Raw genomic sequence first — 19,414 nt, forward strand, 5'->3', positions numbered from 1 at the left:
GCGTCTGTTCTTTTTGGTGAATTTCTGGCCATTGTGCTTGCCCGTTTTTTTTTTTATTGGAAATGTGTTTTTTTCTATTGATTTGTACATGATCTTTACCTATTTAACCTATTTTCCCCCAATCCGTGATTTAGTTTTAAATAAAGTAGAAAAAAATAACTCAATAATATATCAAAATTACTTCAAATTCAACTTTCGCAACTGAGTTCAACATTCCGCTATCACAAACTGGCATCTTTTTAAGGTGTTCATAAATCTGCCCATAGTATCACCCTTATCCTAACCCTGGATTTTTTCCTGAAAGGGTATGTTCTTTGGTACTGACATCAGGCAGGAGACCAGGAGCTGTCTCAACTCCAAAGAAACATAATTTACATGTTTTTAAACAGGTGAAAAAACCCCAATGATAGTATCATTAAAAAAAATGTAGACATACAAGGTAAAAAAAGCATCTCTAAGCACTGAATCATAAAATCAAAGAATTTTCAAGCAAGTTCAGCAGATTTTGTAACCAAACCATTCATTTTACAGGTAAAAATACAGGAATCCAGAGAGATTGAGAAATATGGTCAAGGGTATACCTAATTACTATATATTTATATACTTATATATTATGGTATATTATAAAATACAGGCAAGTATTTTATATAAAGAAATATTTAAAAATCATTTTATTTTATTAATGACACAAAAATCCTTTTTGCTTTTGCTATTATTAATAATATTTTGGGGGAGTGCTAAGTGAATATGCACTATTATTTTTAAAAATCTCAGGTTAACACTTTTTGATATAGCAATCCAAAGTTGAGTTTTAAGTTCAGCTTATCTTGATACTTGGATAATAAAAAAAAAAGATAACTCAAAGATTTGTAGATTCAATACTTATTTTTCAATTCTATCCACTCATTCAAAAGTTTTCTTGAAAATTAGTAAATTTCTACCTTTTCTATTATCAATTGACTGTTCTTGACAACTGAAAGGTATTATATTTTCAAATTTTAAAGAAATGTTTGAATCCCAATGAAGTGCTTCATTTCAAAGTGATGACTTTAAAACATGTTAGAAAAGTTTACCTTCGAATGTAGAGATATGAGAAGTTTTACAGATGATATATTTATGTCTATTTCAAAAATAAAAATAACGATTATTTTTTTAGAAAAGGCACTGTCCTCTACTATGAAGACGGAAGACAGGGCCCGTATCAGGTTTAATGATAGGTTTCCTGTAGCAGGGTTCGAAGAGTTTAGGATTTCTGAGTGGCAGTGAGGATGGGAAGGGGGAGATCTAACAACTTATAAAAAACTCCACTTGGGGGAAAAAGATGATTCTTTCTTAAAGAAAAATGGGAGAGAAAGAGGAAAAGGGAAACAATACTGTAAATGAATGACAGATTGCTAAGATTTCGGAGTTTCACCATTTTTCTAATTGCTCAATACATTCCCACACAGACTTTTTTCTTTACCATGGTTACCTGCTTGGCTGCAATTTCTTCGTCTCGTCCATCTCCAATCACTACATATGTGACTTTCTTTCCAAACCTCGACACAATTCTCTCAAAGCAGCTCTCTTTACCTGAGGAGAGAAAGCAATCTCCTATTAGGACATTCCACCCTACCTTTTTTCCAACACCAAAGCAAAGGGATGCTTCTAGGTCTACCTACTTGTGCACAGACAAAATAAGTGCCAGCTCCTGTGGTGTGCTTGGTGGGGCACAGTGGCGGCAGGTAGAGATCCACCAGGCCCTCTGGATCTATGAATGGGGGGCGAAGAGCCCTAGGCAGTGTGAGAACTGTGCACACCACCTCCCTTTTCCACATCTCCTCTGTTTTACAGTTGACAAAGCAATTTTCAAGTTACTCCTTATTTAATTGTCAAAATAATCCAGCAAGATAGGTATCATTTCCTATTTTAACAGGTGAAATGGGACTAGTGACTTACTCCAGATCCAAATAAGCTCACAGCAAGAGTTTGGGCTCCTGACACCAAGTCTAGGCTCTGGACGTTGTGCCATGATGAATGCACATCTCTGAGGGGAAACTTTTAGTGCAGGGAAAAAAAAGTGGGAGTATAAGGCTCTTAGAGAATAAAATCTCTCTAAGATTTTACTTAATTTTTAGAAAGAGGGAAAGGGAGAGGGAGAGAAACACTGATGTGCGAGATACATCAATTTGTTGCCTCTCCCTCTCTCTCTACTGGGGACCTGGCCCACAACCCAGGCATGTGCCCTGACCGGGAATCAAACCAGCAAACCTTTGGTTCGCAGGCTGGCACTCAATCCACTGAGCCACAGCAGCCAGGGCTGATTTCTTGTTAGTAATAGGAAAGAGACAAATAATCATTTTCCTTCCAATTCTTCACTTTCCAGAAACATTCCTAGGCATGGGCCTTATGTCTTTCAGTGGGGGAGAAGCCCCAGAGTACCAATGAATATGGCAGCAACATCTGTCATATCTGCAATTTCCTCACTATAATACTTTGTAACTGCAACTGAAATACTGTATTACTGAACATGACCTTGGGAAATGGGTGATTTCAATCCACTGCAAACTGTTTTTAGATATACAGCAACATATCAAAATTCAAATCCCATCTGGAACTTACACCTAAAACATGCACAGATGATGCATGTTTTTATTTGCATCTACTTTTTATTTGCAGAAATAAATAAAAAGGCCCTGGTTGGTGGAGCTCAGTAGATTGAGTGCCAGCCTGTGAACCAAAGGGTCGCCAGTTTGATTCCCAATCAGGGCACATGCCTGGGTTGTGAGCCAGGTCCCCAGTAGGGGGTGAGTGAGAGGCAACCACACATTGATATTTCTCTCCCTTTCTTTCTCCTTCCCTTCCCTTCTCTCTAAAAGTAAATAAATAAAATCTTTTTAAAAATAAATAAAAAGGAAATTATTTTCATTGCTTTTCCTTCACCATCTCTTATATTCTATTTCCCTGCTTCTGCCACCTTGTTCACTTAAGCAAGGTCCTAATTCTGCTTCTTTTTTCATTCTGTTCCAATAACCTTCTCATCCTTTCCTGATCAGATCCAGTGACTTAACACCAGGGTTCCTGTATGAATAAAAAAGGTAGCCCTTCCTCAAGGCACTTGACTGCCACCTGCTGGAAAATTGTTGTAATAAACATACAAATTCACAAATCAAAGATGACCGGCCATATCACAAGTGATAACTTACATACCCATACTCAGAAGTCCTGCTTGGTACAACCTAACTAAAAGTGGGTCACAGTGGGTAGTCATGTCTTAGGTCTACAGCTTCCCTGACAAAGGCCAATCTTTAACTTTGAAATTGTCTATTGTCTTTGTGCATAAGAAGATAATATACCCGTCTGAAATGTCAGAGTAAGCATTTTTCCAGACCCCTCAAAGGCACGACCACTAGCACCAAAACACGAGACCACACTGTTATTCTGTCCACATGCCATCTCTATGTTCTGTGAATGTTAACTATCCTGTACGCACCAATGTAAAAGAAGTATGTATCTCTGTTTTGCTTTTTATCAAATCTCAGAGATTGCCCTGCTTTGCTTCCTCCAGCCTCCCTAACCGAAGACCACTGAATTTCCTGTAACCCCCTTAAATCTCCTCCTTTGATTTTAATATACAAAATAAACTGTAAAACTGCCATTCTTGAATGGAGCAGTCTCAATCCATTGAGGTTTTGCTTCCTGGCAACTGTTGGTTAGTTTGGCTCAAATAAACACAAGGCTTTTTCGGTTAGGCCAGACACTATTTTATTGACATACCTCAAGATCCAAACATTTAAATATTAGAGAGCCAAGGCTGAGTTCCTAGATCTCTATTCTCCTCTATCTGCACTCACTCCTACAGCCTCAACCTGTCTTAAATAACCACATGTACACCAAGAACTCCCATCACGTATCTCCGGCCAGTAGCCCTCCTTTGACTTCATCCTTTTGGGGGCTAAGGCTAAAATTCTTGGGTCACCCTTCTTTTTTTCCACACCTCACATTCAGACTATTAGCAAACGATGTCAGCTCTGCCTTCATAAAATATCCAGTGACCGACTACTTAGCTTCCACTGCTACTACCTTGGTTCAAACCACCCATGAACTCCTGCTGGATTATTACAATAACCTCCTCATCTAACTTCCAGCTAGCTCCCTCCTCAAGACGCTACATAGCAGCCAGACTGATACCTTTAACTTGTAAGTCAGATCATGTCACTCTTCTGCTCAAAACCTTAAAGTAACATTTCATCAGAATAAAGGCCAAAGTCTTTAAAATAATCTATAGCCCCTGCTGGATCTCCGCACTTTCCCCTTTAACCTCTGTGACTTTATTTCCCAACATTCTTCTTCCTTGAACATGCCTCCAACTTTTCCACTTGCTGTCCCGCTGCATGGCCTGATGCTCCTTCCCCAGATACAGGCTAATGGCTAACGCTCTCACCTCCTTTAGGTCTTTGCTTAAAAGGTAACTTTTCATTGAGGCCTTCCCAAAGCATCTTATTGAAAACAGGATCTTCTCTCCCTGTTTATCCATAGCACTTGTAACCATCTGATACAGTTTGTTGTACTTGCTTATTAACTGTTTCCTCCCACTAGGTGCAAGGACTTTTGTCTTTTTAAAGTACTGTTGTATCCCTATCTAAAAACATGTGCCCGGGCTGGTGTGGCTCAGTGGACTGAGCACCAGCCTGTGAACCAAAGGGTCACTAGTCTGATTCCCAGTCAGGGCACAGGCCTGGGTTGTGGGCCAGGTCCCCAGGAGGGGGCATGCGAAAGGCAACCACACACTGATGTTTCTCTCCCTCTCTTTTTCCCTCCCTTCCCCTCTCTAAAAATAAATAAATAAAACCTTTTTAAAAATTTTTAAAAATGCCTTGCATATAAAAGTGATCAATAAATAATTGATGAATGAGTGGAGAAAAATAAATGTCAATTGGTGGGCTTATAATCTCCACAGATACTGGTACATTAAAATGATTAAGCCTGGTTTTTTTTTGTGGAGAAATCTGATCAATAGGCAAGTAGTAGATAAAAAAATAATTGACCACAGCCCACCTTTCAACTGCAGGCGCCTCTCCTTTGCTACAGTAATAAGTAGGAAGCGCAAGTGCAGACTGAAGGGTCTGGAGGTAAGAGGATGGTTGTCACAATCCTCTTTCTCCCACATAAGGATCCAAGTGAGACCCTGTGCTGCCTTCTCGATGAAACAAGCTGGCTTTGTATAAATTCAGTGCTAATTAATGAACTAATTCAGCAAATACTTACTGAGTACCTACTATTTCATACAGAGGTATACCCTGGGGACACTGCAGGTTCAGTCCCAGACCACCACATTAAAGAAGCACTGTAACGAAGCAAGCTGTAATCTCTTTGCTGGTGGAGGGTCTCGCCTTCAGTTTGTAAAAAACGTAACATGTGTGAAACTCAATAAAATGAGGTACGGCAGACTTGGCACTGAATACGTTTTTAGGGGTTAAAAAGTCCCTTCGTAAATACAGTCTCATTTGAGTTCCACAACCTGTTAGTTTCCCATTTTACACAAGAAAACTGAGGATCAGGGATAAAATAATTTGCCTAAGGAAAGAGCCAGTAAGCGGGGAAGCTAGTCCTTAGTATTTTTTTGCCTTTTCAAAAAATTGTAGTAGAAGAACACGCAACCTAAGATTTACCATCTTAACCATTTTCAAGTGTACATTTCAGTGACATTAAATTTACTCACACTGTTGTGCAGCGTATCTGCAGAACGTTTTCATCTTGTAAAACGGAAATTCCATACCCGTTAAACAGCTCCCTATTTCCCCTTCTCCTGAGCCCTGTTAACCGCCATTCTACTTCGTTTCTAGGAACATGACCACTTGGTACCTTATATAAATGAAAACATGCAGTACTTATCTTTTTGTGATTTGCTTTATTTAGCATAATGTCTTCAAGGTTCAAACATGTGGTGACATGTGACAAGACCTCCTTCCCTTTTAGGGCTGAGTAATATCTTGCTGCGTGTATATACGACATTTTGTTTATCCATTCATCTGCTGGGCATGTGAGTTACTTCCACCTCTTGGCTATTGTGAATAATGCTCTTATGAACATGGTGTGCAAATATTTGACATCCTGCTTTAATTCTTTTGGAGTATACCCAGAACCGGGATTGCTGGATCATATGGCAGTTCTAATTTTAATTTCTTGAGGAACTGCCATACAGTTTTCCATAGCAGTGGCATCATTTCACACTCCCACCAAAGTGCATGAAGGTTCCAATTTCTTCACATATTTCACCGACATTTGGTGTTTCTCTGTTTTTTGACAGCAGCCATCCTGACGGATGTGAGGGGTTTGACCACTTTCAAATACACAGCTTAGTCTTTGACTTTTAACCTAATGACTTTTCTATTATACTATACTGCAGTGCCCTCTCTGTGAAAAAGAAATCTGAAATGAGGCAAAAGTAGACTTCTAAAGTAGACATTAAAAGCATAATAAGTTTGAAGTCCCACAGATCTGGAATTGAATCCTGTTTATGTAACTTACTATCTATGAAGTCGTGTGCAAGCTATACAACCGTTAAGCCTGAACTGCCTCATCAGTAATGTCAGAAGACTGCTGTGAGGGCTATCGATATATAAAAGTGCCTAAGATAGAGAATGATAAATTATAAGTGCATCCTAAGTAGGAAATATTATTGTAAGGCCAGTGACAAGAAGCAGAATAGAAACCATACCAATTTTGGTAGCACTATAGATGTTTTCAATAGGAAATATTTCTCCAAGCCCGTACAGGAGAACCTTGGCCAGAGCTGGAACCAGCTGTGTTGTAGTGATCAGAACATTCACACAATTCTTTCTAGAAGGGAGAAAGAAATAAAAGAAAAGAAAAAGGTGAAACCAAACCAACCCAGGAGCAAGCATGCAAATGGATCTTCTCTTTAGGATCTAATTATTACAAACTAACCTTAAAGGGCATGGCATGGTATTTGTTCAGTGCCAACATTCATTTACTGCTCTGATTATTTCAGGTTTATTAATTTCCATATAAAGGGCAGAGATCCTACAGTGGGCACAGAGCAGACACCCGGTTCTTGCCTCATTTCCCTCCGACTACTCTATCTCACGCACTCGTTAGCGATTACCAACGACACCACCCTCTAGAAAACAGATGACCGAGGCCGACAGTTACAGAGCCATTCTATCTGAGCACAACTCAGCCCTTAGATGGGATGTGATTTAAGTCCTCTCTGCTCTTCACACAACAGCAATGCAGATTCCAGAATACATATTAATTTCTCATGCTCTTTATAAACTTCACCGAATGACCTCGGTGTCAGTTTTATCGTTTGCTCTGTTAGGTTATAGATCTAGAATTTCTACTCTGAGGAAGGAAACAGTAAGGGATATTGGTACGAAAATGACTATATTTATTTTCCATTATAACCTTCAAGCTGAAATCTCCTTAATCTGCTTAATCTTCCCTTTTCTTTTCAATCCTGCCTCCAGAGTTTATTTTGATACATTTCTTTGGTGCCTCCTGTCCTTAGGATGTTTGAGATATGTCTCCTGTATGTATTCTTTGATGTCACCAGGCCCATCTCACGGGCTGAAGAATATGAGTTATGGAGTTTTTAATTCTGTGAGCAAAAAGGAAGGGGAAAGAAAAAGGCTTTCATTTATATTCTCTTAAAACTCTAAGGTGTGTTGTTAGTGTAAAATGACCGTGCCTCCCACCTACTCTAAATACTTTCTTCCTTCATTTAAATTCCTCTCACCCCATCTGAAATCCTATTTTAGGAATGGCCTGTCCTTGGTAGTGTAGGAAGGGTATGTCTGAGAGGATGAGAGACCTAAAAGAACCACTGTCATACCTGGACTGGATGAGAAGTAAGGACTTTAATGCAGTTCCTAACCAGGAATCTGTTAAAACTTCAATCTCTGCTCTTAGTCTCTGCAGCGCTTCCTTTCTCTGGGGACTGAGAAGGCCTTCGGGAATAAAAACAGACACATTTATCATAAGACAACATATTATCCCTGCTGACATTGAGGACTAAATTCCATTTAGAAATAGTGTGTCATTGAAATATTCTACTGAGCTAATATATTTCTCTTAGTAAAAAACCCTAGAGTAGCCTACTGAAAATGCATTTGTGATTTCCTTCATCAGAATGGTTTTGCTGGAGGGCAAACAGCGAAACCAGCTGATGAGAACAATGTGATTGGATTCTGGCAGAAGCTCTTTCATCACAAATCAGGAGCAGGATCTGCACAATGGTGGACCATACCTTGAGTAGCACCGATTTAGATATCACCTCCAAAAACCAAAGGAGGAAAAATGTCTTATAGCTGGAAGAGTCTGCAGCATCTCCAATCCTTTCTAAAGAAACCAGAACTTGGGGAGGAAAGGGGTGCTAAGGTTACACAGAAAGTTACTGGCTTTTGGTCTGAGAAGTCTTTCCACTGCCGTACAATGCTCCCATGGCGACTGTGCTTTTTACCGCTTTCAGAACACACCCACCTGACACGCCAGGGGGAAGGACCAACTCTCTGAATGTCATTTATTGGTATTGAACTTACTTCTGAAACAACTCCAGCTGGTAACAGACTAAAATACTGCTTAAGATCAGATAATTAAGCATAATGAAATAGAATTTATCTGATGAGAGCATTTTATCAGACACTTGAGTTATAATATTCAAATACTGAATCTGACCCTGAATTTTCTATAATAAAGGTAAAAAAAAAATCCTGTAGTCTATTACTAACATTCCATAGAAACAAAAGGCATTTCTATGAGGACTAGAACTGTGTATAATTTGTTTTCAGATTAATGATTTCATAATGCAAGCCTAGAATTAGATGACTCTCAATGTTTCTAATAAAATAAAACCAATATTTCTATGCCATGTGTGATATACACATAAGTATATACATGTCTTATGTTTAATGAATAGTATGATGTGGCAACTTTATAATTCAAAATTTTCACAGAATACAGGTGGACATAACTTTAGGCTCAGGAGATTCTCACAGAGGGTTATATTACTTTCTTCAAGAAACTAGGACTAGGCACTCCCTAGGCAGAGAAAGAATCAAACACTTTAATTAGATTCCCAAAGCCTAGATGCCTGTGATTTCTACCTGGTATTAGAGGGCTAGAACAGGAGAGAACCAAACTGACCTTCAAAGTCCTATTTTTATTTCCTGTACCACAGAAGGTGGTAGCACGGTATGGCAGGAAAGTTCTCTGACCTAGACGTAATACACCTCTAGGCAGACTACGGAACCTGAAACTTCATACAACATTTTGTGTGTATGTAGAAGTTTGAGGGTGATGGTTCACAGTTTTAAATATTTTTTCATAAGGGTGTATCACTCAAAAAAGAACTGCTAAAATGTCAAGTGGACCAAGAGTTAGGGGATGGGAATTCCAGCCGTGACAGGTCATTAACTTGCTATGATAACTGCCCTTGTTACTTTCACAATGGACACCAACTTTCTGTAATGCAAAACAAGGAATTTAGATTAGCTATCTAATACCTCTTCTAATTTGGACAATCTATCACTAATTCACTCACTCATCCCAAATAACAGAATTTTAGGCCTTGTGACATCTGACACATGAGATATTTCTAGGTAGAGAGAATTCCCAAGGTCCTTCAAATTAACACATGAATACCGCCAACCTATACTCCTGGACCTGGGTTTTCCATCTACTGTAAACCTAGTCATTAGTTCTATGTGATTTGTTTTGATATATTGGTTTAAAATAAAACAAAGAAAAGGAAACCTAGTACCCAGTACTGACAGTAGTTTTTTGACTCCAGAATAAAGCACGTTATTAGATATAATCAATGAAACACATTTCCTTTAAAAAGAACTTTGTCTAAAAAGAACAGGAGAACTTTGCAAAGTTATGCTAAGAGAAGGCCAGGAGAAATGCAGAGCTCTTCCCCAAAGCATTTTACTAGAACTTTCATGTTTTTAAATACAGAATTAAAATGTTATTGAGATTCAAACTCATAAGCAGTTGCCGGGGAGTTCTAAGGAAACCCTGGGAAAAAAAGCAGGAAATAAGAAGGAAACCAGGTCAGTCCGGTTGTAGGCCACACTTACCACCCACGTTGCTTTTATGCTTGTCATAGATTTCTCTCACTTTTCGGTAACGGAAAGCCAGTTTTCTCATCCAATCCACACCCCCCTGTACACCCACAGAGGAGCCATGGCTGCCACTGCCTCCTGAGCCACTGAAACCATCTGTTGAGAAACTGTAGTTGCTGCAGAGAGAGAGGATAATGAAAATTAAAATCTATACCGCACGGGGTTTTTGGATGAGTGCCATCTGGGATTCTCTGCCCTATTCCTGGCACCTAACACCAAGGCTGATGGCGGAGTCTATTTTTCACTAGTCCTCTATCTCACCCCTATTACTTTATCAAAGAAAGGGCAAGAGAGATACGAACAATTCAAGCACCAGCATCCCACAGAGGCCGGCTTAAAATACAGCATCCTTTCATTAATGACAGTATCTTACAGTGAAAAAAAAAAAACACCCCCAAAAAACAGAATATAAAATTTTTGTGTATGGGGAGCATTTGAGATCTTGTTCCCTGGCATACGTTCTCAGTTTGGGTCAAATAAACTCTTACTTTAAAAAAAAAAAGTGTGTATGCACATACAAAATTATTGCAACTATGTACAGGGATATTCTCTTTGGGTCATCTGTTGGCTAGTTTATTAAGTCCATGGTCCACTGTGGTGGCTTTAAAACATGTCCACAATTCTTTAACATTCCTCTCTTCTGATTCTGCTCCCTCTGGGTATGTACTGTATTTGAATGTAAACAGAATGTGGTGGAAGTGAGAGTGTTAGACCACAGTGACTAGGCTTCTCTTGTTTTCTCTTGGAGCATTAATCCTGCAAGAACCCAGCTGTCACATGAGAATGCTCACGCTGCCCCACGCAGAGGCACGCAGGGAGGAACTGAGGCCCCCTGTTACCAGCCACAGGTGAGAGGCTGAAAGCAGGTACTCCAGCTACAAACAAACCTTTAGATGATTTGTAGCTCTGGCCAGTATCTTGATTCCAATCTTACAGACCCAGATTCAGAACTACCTAGCTAATCACTTTCAAGTTTCTGACTTACAGAAACTATGAGATGATAAATGTTTATTATGTCAAGCTACTAACTTTTGGGATAGTTTATTATACGACAATAGATAGCTGATACAGGCATACCTCAGAGATATTATGGGTTTGGTTCCAGACCACCCCAATAAAGGCAAATATTGCGATAAAATAAGGTTGGTGGAGGTTCTTGACTTCAATTTGTAAAAAAAATGTAACATCTGTGAAGCACAAGAAAATGAAGCACAATAAAAGGAGAAATGCCTATATAGTTAAACAGGCTGGGCAGGGCTAATGCTTCCTAAATAAAGATTTTAAAATGACTGACAGAATTAGAGATAAGTTGGTTTAATCAAAAGCCAAAACATAGTTCAGTAAGTTATGTGATATTCTATATTTAAGAAAATAAAGCTGCCAAGACTACGATAGGTAATTACTGGTTAGCCACAGTCAAATGTCGTAAGAACGGTGGGTTGGGCATTGCCCGGCAAACCAAAAAGGTCAATTGCCAATTTGATTCCCAGTCAGGGCACGTGCCTGGATTGTGGGCCAGGTTACCCAGTTGACTCTTGCACATCGATATTTCTCTCCCTCTCTTTCTCCCTCCCTTCCCCTCTGTCTAAAAGAGTAAATAATTTTTTTTTAAGATTTTATTTATTTTTAGACAGAGGGGAAGGGAGGGAGAAAGAGAGGGAGAGAAATATCAATGTATGGTTGACTCTCACATGGCTCCCACTGGGGACCTGGCCTGCAACCCAGGCATGTGCCCTGACTGGGAACCGAACCGGCGACCCTTTGGTTCGCAGCCTGAGCTCAATCCACTGAGCTACACCAGCCAGGGCAAAATAAATTTTTTAAGAAATAAATATAACCAGCCTGGAAGCACAATTCTGACTAAAAATCTGGCCAGAGGGAAACCTAGTATATCCTTTACTTTGGAATGCTTTTTCCTTATCCCATCACCACTACCCATTCTTCAAGGTCACGCTCAAATTCTACTGCACAGAAAAGGCCCCTCTAATGTTGGCAACCATCTACCCTCCACACCCATCAGAAATGCTTTCTTTTCTGTGCTCCATCACATTTTCTATTGTGACCTCATACTGCGTGACACCGTTAACTATGTTTGTATCCTCTAACAGACTGTGAGCTCTTTTAAGGCTCTGTCTTATTCATCTTTGTTTTACTCTGAATGTAGGCAGTGTTCTGTTCATAACAGGTGCACTGATGTTTACGGCATCGTTGTTTTTATCACCTTAAGTCTTGGCCATTGTCATCAGAAGCCACATCTTCCACATGCACCTGGTCACACTCCTGTTAAAAGACAAAACCATATACTACTTCAGTCCAGTGAGCAGGGGTGCTGCTACCACCGTGACGTATTGTAAAAACAATGGTGGGGTGATGAAATACCTTGTGGCCTCTCTTATGGGTGGAGGATCACTCTTATTCCCCTTGCTGCCCAACTTCTTTTAAGGCCTAATTCATATTCCACAGTCTTCATGAAATCTTCCTTGACCATCCCCACCCTCATTGATGCTCTTATCTCAACAGTTCATTTTTCCACAGCTCATGGGTATGAGTGCAAGCTCCCTTACACGGCCAGGTGTGTGTCTATGCTCTACAGCAGACTGAAAGTTCGATTACACTTTAGGCCCCTTATGGCACGACCCCTATCTTACTTCTCTTTTGTACCCCTCTAGTCTAGTCCAGTGACCTTACGTAGCATGTACCCAATAAATTCCTGCAGACAGAACAGATGTTGGTAGAGTGTGGTATGAAAACTAAGAGTGACCGAAACAGAAATTTATAAATTCAAGCTTGGTACTCAGAAGAGGGCGTCTAAGCCAGTCTCCTCATGTTATAAAAGTGCGGTGGAATGACTTCCCCGAGCGGTAGAGCCTGGGTCTTCCTATTCAAATCCAAGGTTCTTTTCACTAAGGCCACACGAGTCCTGACATAAAGCCACCCACTGCCTAACTCTGACAGATACACTCCTCTGACACCACCGAAGGCAGCGCTGTCATGTCCTCACGCATCAGAATCCTCTGGGGAAGTTTTTAAAAAGTGCATATTCTTGGGTTCACCCCAGACCTACTTGAATTAGAATTTCTGGGAGTGAAGTCCTAGAATCTTCCTTTTATTTAACAAGGTCCCCAGGAGATTCTTATGCCCCCTAAAGTTGAGAACCACTGACCTGGGGGCAGGAACACATTCAGGTCAAATTCTTCACAGAACTTTCAGTCCTGAGTGAGGACTATGTCTAGAAAATCATTACAAATACAATTTGGCAATAATTATTGGCACATAGTAGGTTTTCAATAAATGTTTGCTGAATAAAAACTCTGATGTCCTAACTTATCAACATGTGAAGTTGAGGAAAGAGATTAAAGCGCCGTAGAATTTAGACAAGAATATTGGAGTTTAGAGCTCTATTAATTTAATTTGCTGGAGAACTGTCTGCTAAGTAGAACTACGTTGTATTTTAAAAGGATTAGAATTACTTCGTATTTATAAAAGGCTACCTTATTTTACTTCAAAATCTTCACTACTTTTAAAACTAGGTGGTACATGTGGTACACGGTTTGAAATTCAAAAGGACATGAAGTGACACATCTGCTCCTTCCTACGTCTGTGTCCCTGCAACGCACTCCCCTCCCAAGACAGAACAACTGCTCCTAGTTTCTTGTGTAGAATAACTGCTTACCTGAGGCCCCAGAAAGGGACGGTAACTTTCCTAACTTGGGACTCACACACTGGTCTTCTGATTCCCAATGCTGTTGTTCTTTCCACCACACCATGTTTACCTCAAAGGTAAACTCAAATATCAAAGCCAAAAAATTCCCCAAGAAGCTCAGTGTTTCCTGGTTTTCCTGTACCTACCTATAAAATGATTCTGGATAACAAGGCTAACCTACACATTAGCATGTGTGGGAAAATCAGCATGTATAAAATATAATGAGTCACAGCAGTCATTTATAGATCTGACAAATCCAGTGACTCTTTTAAGGAGGTAAAATTGAAGAACAGCAAAGCACAAATAATCAAACCCACCTTATATATTATTTAATATACATGAATAAATCGGAATGTTGGTTTGCCCAATAGGTTGGGATTTCCTTTAGAACAAGATCACTTCCAGAACAAAAATCAAATTTGGGGCCAATAAAACTGATGGCCAGAATCGAAAGCCACGGCATCATTCCTGCAAGACTGTATAGATCCCTGTGGCCTCTCCATACCCCTCAACCACGTTTTCTCTGAGTACAATAAGCACAGGTTCAACAGTTATTGAACCGATGTTTCACCCAAGTACAGAAACCATTTTAAATGCTTACCTCTAAGTCATTGAAAAATAGGTGTGTATCAGCCACTTCAAAAATCATTTCTTCCATGGTTAAACCTGAGCCAATCACTACTGTTGGGTCCTGGAAGACAATAAAAGAAAAATTTGCCTAAGTTGGTACTCACAGCACTGCTTCTGATCCTTAAATATTTCAAAATTATTCTGGGTCAAGGCCAAACAACACAGACCCACAATAGTGCCTCCAATTATTACTGATGCAATTTTATCCACAGTTATAAGAGTTATAAGAATCTGGAATTATGAAAACTTACAAATCTCAGGACTTTAGTTTCTAGAAAACTAAACCCACTTTAAAAAAACACCTTTATTTTTGGGGGAGGAGAAATTCTAACTATAGCTAAAATATTGATATTGTAACACCCATTATCTTCTACACACACACACACACACACACACAGTGTGACACCAGAAGTCAGTTATCCGAAAATCTCAACAACCAGGAAATAAGTAAACAAAGGCTGAAGAGTCAAAATATTTGCAGGAAAAGCAATGCACTTAGCTTTAAAATGAACAACAGAGGCTGTACGCTACTTATTTATTTATTTAGATTAGAGAGAGGGGAAGAGAGGGAGAAAGAGAGGGAGAGAAACAATGATATCAGAGAGAAGAATCAATCGCTTGCCTCCCACATGTGCCCCAACTGGGGACCAAACCTGCAACCTAGGCATGTGCCTGGACTGGGAATCCAACAGCAGCAACCCTTCACTTTGCTAGATGACCCCCAAACAACTGAGCCACACTGGTCAGGGCTGTATGCTCTTATTTTATATACCTTATAAACAGCCTAGCTACGTGGCGTATAAGCTTGCCAGTCTATATGCTAAAAGCCTGTGGAAATTACTTCTGACAGAAATACTAATGACAGTAATAACTGGGAATAGTAAGAGAGCAAAGGAGGCAGATATTTTTATAAAATGTATTCACAGAAACAGAAAAATAAAAGCCTGAAGGTAATTTAGTATAGAAATATATAGGCAATAGCTCAAAAACATCTTATCCCTCTTTCAAAACTGATGTTTATATTGTTGACAAGTTAAATTCTGCTTGATATATTTAAGAACGTATGTAATCTATTTTACAAAGACAGTTTATATGTTACCTATATTTTGAATTTACATTATCTGGTATGCGCTCAGCTAAATGAAATGCTTGGTTGGGGCTGTTAAAAGTGATTTAAGGGATAACAGACTGGTCCTTGGAATACATAATCCTGAGACTCCACTCTGTTTTAAGAATCATTTCCATACTTCATTTATACAAATGAAATACCACTCTCAAATAACTTCAGCTTTCAGCACTTGCCCCAGGTCTAATCTCTCCAGCTTTATCATCAAACTCTGCCTGATCGTGTAGCCTGCTTGGTACAAGCCATTAGGTGAAATTTAAAATGGAAAGTATAAAAGGCCAACAAGGTAAGATGGAAGTAGCAGAGAAAGTAATTTCGGTTATCTGCCACCCATATAGCAGGAAAGGGAGAGTTACAACAAAGGAAGAAAGATTCAAATTACCTTTCCATACTTCTGGGCATAGGATCCAGTAAGAAGGGAGTGGAAGATGATGATGGTTTCATCCAAGTCCCACAGAAATACCCGCTGAGGGAGGAAAATATAAAAAATAATGAGTGAACATCTTTTCTAATCACAATGGAATAGAGCAAGAAATCAGTAACGGAAAACTGAAAAATTCACAAATACATAAAAGTTAAATAGACACGATCTTAAATAACCAAGGATCAAAAAAGAAATCACACATGAAATTAGAAAATACATTGAGATGAATGGAAATAAAAACATAACAAAATTTATGGAATAGAGCAAAAGAAGTGCAAAGAGGGAAATTTACAGCCATGAGCACACACCTTAACAAAGAAGTAAGATCTGAATCAATAACCTAACTGTATAACTGAAGGAACTAGAAAAAGCCAGAAAAAGGAAGAAAATAATAAAAGTAAAAATATCAATAAATTAAACACAGACTAGAAAAATAATAGAGAAAAATCAATAAACTAAAAGTTGTTTTTTTTTTAAAGATCTATAAAATTGACAACTTGTAGCTAGCCTGACTAAGGAAAGAAAACTCAAATTACTAAAATCAGAAATAAACATTATGACTAATTTTACAGAAATAAAAAGGATTGTAAGAGACTGTTATGAACAGCTGTACACCAATGAATAATCTGGATGAAATGGACAAATTCCTAGAAATACACAAAGTGAAAAAATGACTGAAGAAATAAAAATTCTGAATAGACTCTTAATTGATAAGGTGATTGGATCAGTAATCAAAAATATCCCAAGAAAGAAAAGCCCAGGACCAGACAGCTTCAGTAGTAAATTACACGAAATATTTAAAGAGGAATCAATAGCAATCCTTCTTAAGCTCTTCCAAAAAGCTGAAGGAGGGAACACTTCTTAACCCACTCTATGAAACCAGCATTACTTTGATGCCAAAGTCAGATAAAGACACTACAAAGAAAAAAAAAGGAACCTGTAAAACAACATACTTATGAATATTGATGCAAACAAAGTATCGATCCTCAACAAAATATAGCAAACAACATTTAGCAGCATTTACAAGAATTATACATCATGACCAGGTGGGATTTGTTTCCAGGTTGTAAGGTAGGATCAACACACAAAAATGAATTAGTGTAATAACAGAGCACATTAATAGAACAGAGGGGGGAAATCCACATGGTCCCTTATGCGGAAAAAGCATCTGACAAACTTCAACACACTTTTATGATTAAAAAAAAACCAATAAACTAGAACTATATGGGAACTTCTGCAACATAATAAAAGCCAAATATGAAAAACCCACAGCTAATGTCATACTCGGTGGTCAAAGGCCGAAAGCTTTACCTCTGAGATTAGGAATAAGAAAAGCAGGTCTGTTTAAACCAGTTCTACTCAACATAGTGCGGGCATGTCTAGTCAGAATAACTAGGCAAGAAAGGGAAAAAAGGTACCCCAATGGGAAAGGAAGAAGTAAAATTATCTCTGCAGATGACATGATCTTCTGTGTAGAAAATACTAAAGAATACACAAAAAATTTGTTAGAGCTAATAAATGAATTCAGAAATAAGTTATATTTTGATACATTTGCAATGAATAATCCAAACAGAAATTAAAAAAAAACAATTCCATGTATAATAGCATCAAAAATAAAATACTTAGTAATAAATCTGAGGAGATGAAAGACTTGTGCACTGAAAACTATAAAACATTGCTGAAGGAAATGAAAGACAGGACTAAATAAATAACAAGACATCCCCATGTTCATGAATGGAAGACTTAACACTGTTAGTATGACAATACTACCCAAAGCAATCTACAAAATCAATGCAACTTCCATCAAAATTCCAACAGTGTTTTTTTAAAGAAATAGAAAACCTCATTCTAAAATTCATATGGACTCTCAAGGGTTCCAAAATAGCCAAAATAATCTTGAAAACAAACCAAGTTGGAAGTCTCACACTTCCTGATTTCAAAGCTACAGTAACCAAAACAATGTGGTGCTAGCATAAGAACAGACCAATGAAATAGAAGAGAGAGCCCAGAAATAAACCCTGACATATATTGTCAATTGATTTCTTTTTGACAAGGAAATGAAGATCATTCTATGGGGAAAAAATTCCTTTCAACAGGTGCTGGGAAACATTAGATATCCATGTGCAAAAGAATAAAAATTAGAGCCTTACAATACATACAAAAATTAACTCAATATGGATCAATGACCTAAATTTAAGAGCCAAAACAATAAAACTCTTAGGAGAAAACATAGATATGTTCATAATCTTGTAGTCTTAGGTATAATACCAAAAGCACAAGCAATGAAATAAAAAAACAACTTCATCAAAATGTTAAACTTTTGTGCATCATATATCTGATAAGGGATTAATACCCAGGATATGTAAGGAATTCCAAAAACTCAATAAAAAACACCCCAAATAAAAAATGGGAAAGGGATTTGAATAGACATTTTTCCAAAGGAAATAAACAAATGGCTGAGGAACACATGAAAAGATAGTTAATGTTATTAGTCATTAAGGAAATGTGACTCAAAACTAAAATGAGATACCCATTTCACATCTGTTAGGATGCCTATTATCAAAAAAATATAGGAACTAAGTGTTGATAAGGATGTGGAGAAATGGAAACCCTCATGCATGGCTGATGGGAATGTAAAGCGGTTTAGCCACTATAGAAAACATTTTGGTGGTTCCTCAAAAAGTTGACCACAGAATTACCATATGATCCAGCAATTTTACTCCTAGGTCTACCCAAAATAATTGAAAAGAGGGATTCAAAGAGATAACTATATAGCTCAATGGTGAAAAAACCCCAAAGAGTCCATCAATAGATGCATGAATAAACAAAATGTGGTATATACATAATACTACAATGAAATATTATTCAGTCATAACAAGGAACAAAGTTCTTATGCTTGCTACAACATGGATGGACCTTAGAAACATGTTAAGTGAAATAAGCCTGGCACAAAAGAACAGAATTGCATGACTCCATTTTTATGGGACATCTAGAACAGGCAAATTCAAAGAGAAAGAAAGTGGAACAAAGATTATAGGGATCAGTGGGGGAAAGAATAGGGAGTTTATTGCCTAACGGGTACAAAGCTTTTAGGATCATGGAAATAGATAGTGGTGACAATTAAAAAACATGTGAAAATATTTAATGCCACTAAATCACACTTAAAAAATAGTAAATACTATGTTATGTATATTTTACCACAGCTTTCAAGATTGAAACTGAGTGAGTTCTCAGTTTTTCCAAAGAGATATACTAGACTTTCTTTCTTCCCCTCCCTCCTCCTCAAGAACACAAGGGAAGAGAGGCTCTAAATACAGCCTGAATTTGCCTATGCCTTCAGAATACCTGTCAATGTACCTGTTTTTAAATACAGCTTTCCCCCTTATTAAATGATTATATGAAAC

General features: G+C 38.2%; 1 protein-coding gene across 2 annotated transcripts in view; it reads right to left on the bottom strand.

Moving 5' to 3' along the window:
• The window catches only part of EYA3 (EYA transcriptional coactivator and phosphatase 3), a 91,687-nt gene that overhangs the window by 7,279 nt on the left and 64,994 nt on the right, over positions 1 to 19,414 (bottom strand). For both annotated transcript variants that reach the window (XM_045858833.1, XM_045858832.1), the window contains 7 exons: positions 15,969 to 16,052; positions 14,432 to 14,521; positions 12,349 to 12,407; positions 10,083 to 10,243; positions 7,838 to 7,952; positions 6,701 to 6,822; positions 1,472 to 1,572 (listed from right to left, as the gene is read on the bottom strand). In XM_045858833.1, coding sequence (XP_045714789.1) covers positions 1,472 to 1,572; positions 6,701 to 6,822; positions 7,838 to 7,952; positions 10,083 to 10,243; positions 12,349 to 12,407; positions 14,432 to 14,521; positions 15,969 to 16,052 — 732 coding nt within the window. The remainder of the gene's footprint in view (positions 1 to 1,471; positions 1,573 to 6,700; positions 6,823 to 7,837; positions 7,953 to 10,082; positions 10,244 to 12,348; positions 12,408 to 14,431; positions 14,522 to 15,968; positions 16,053 to 19,414) is intronic.

This window comes from Phyllostomus hastatus, unplaced genomic scaffold (genome assembly GCF_019186645.2).
Source record: "Phyllostomus hastatus isolate PE091 unplaced genomic scaffold, TTU_PhHast_1.1 phas_scaffold_182, whole genome shotgun sequence".
NCBI classification, from domain to species: Eukaryota; Metazoa; Chordata; class Mammalia; order Chiroptera; family Phyllostomidae; genus Phyllostomus; species Phyllostomus hastatus.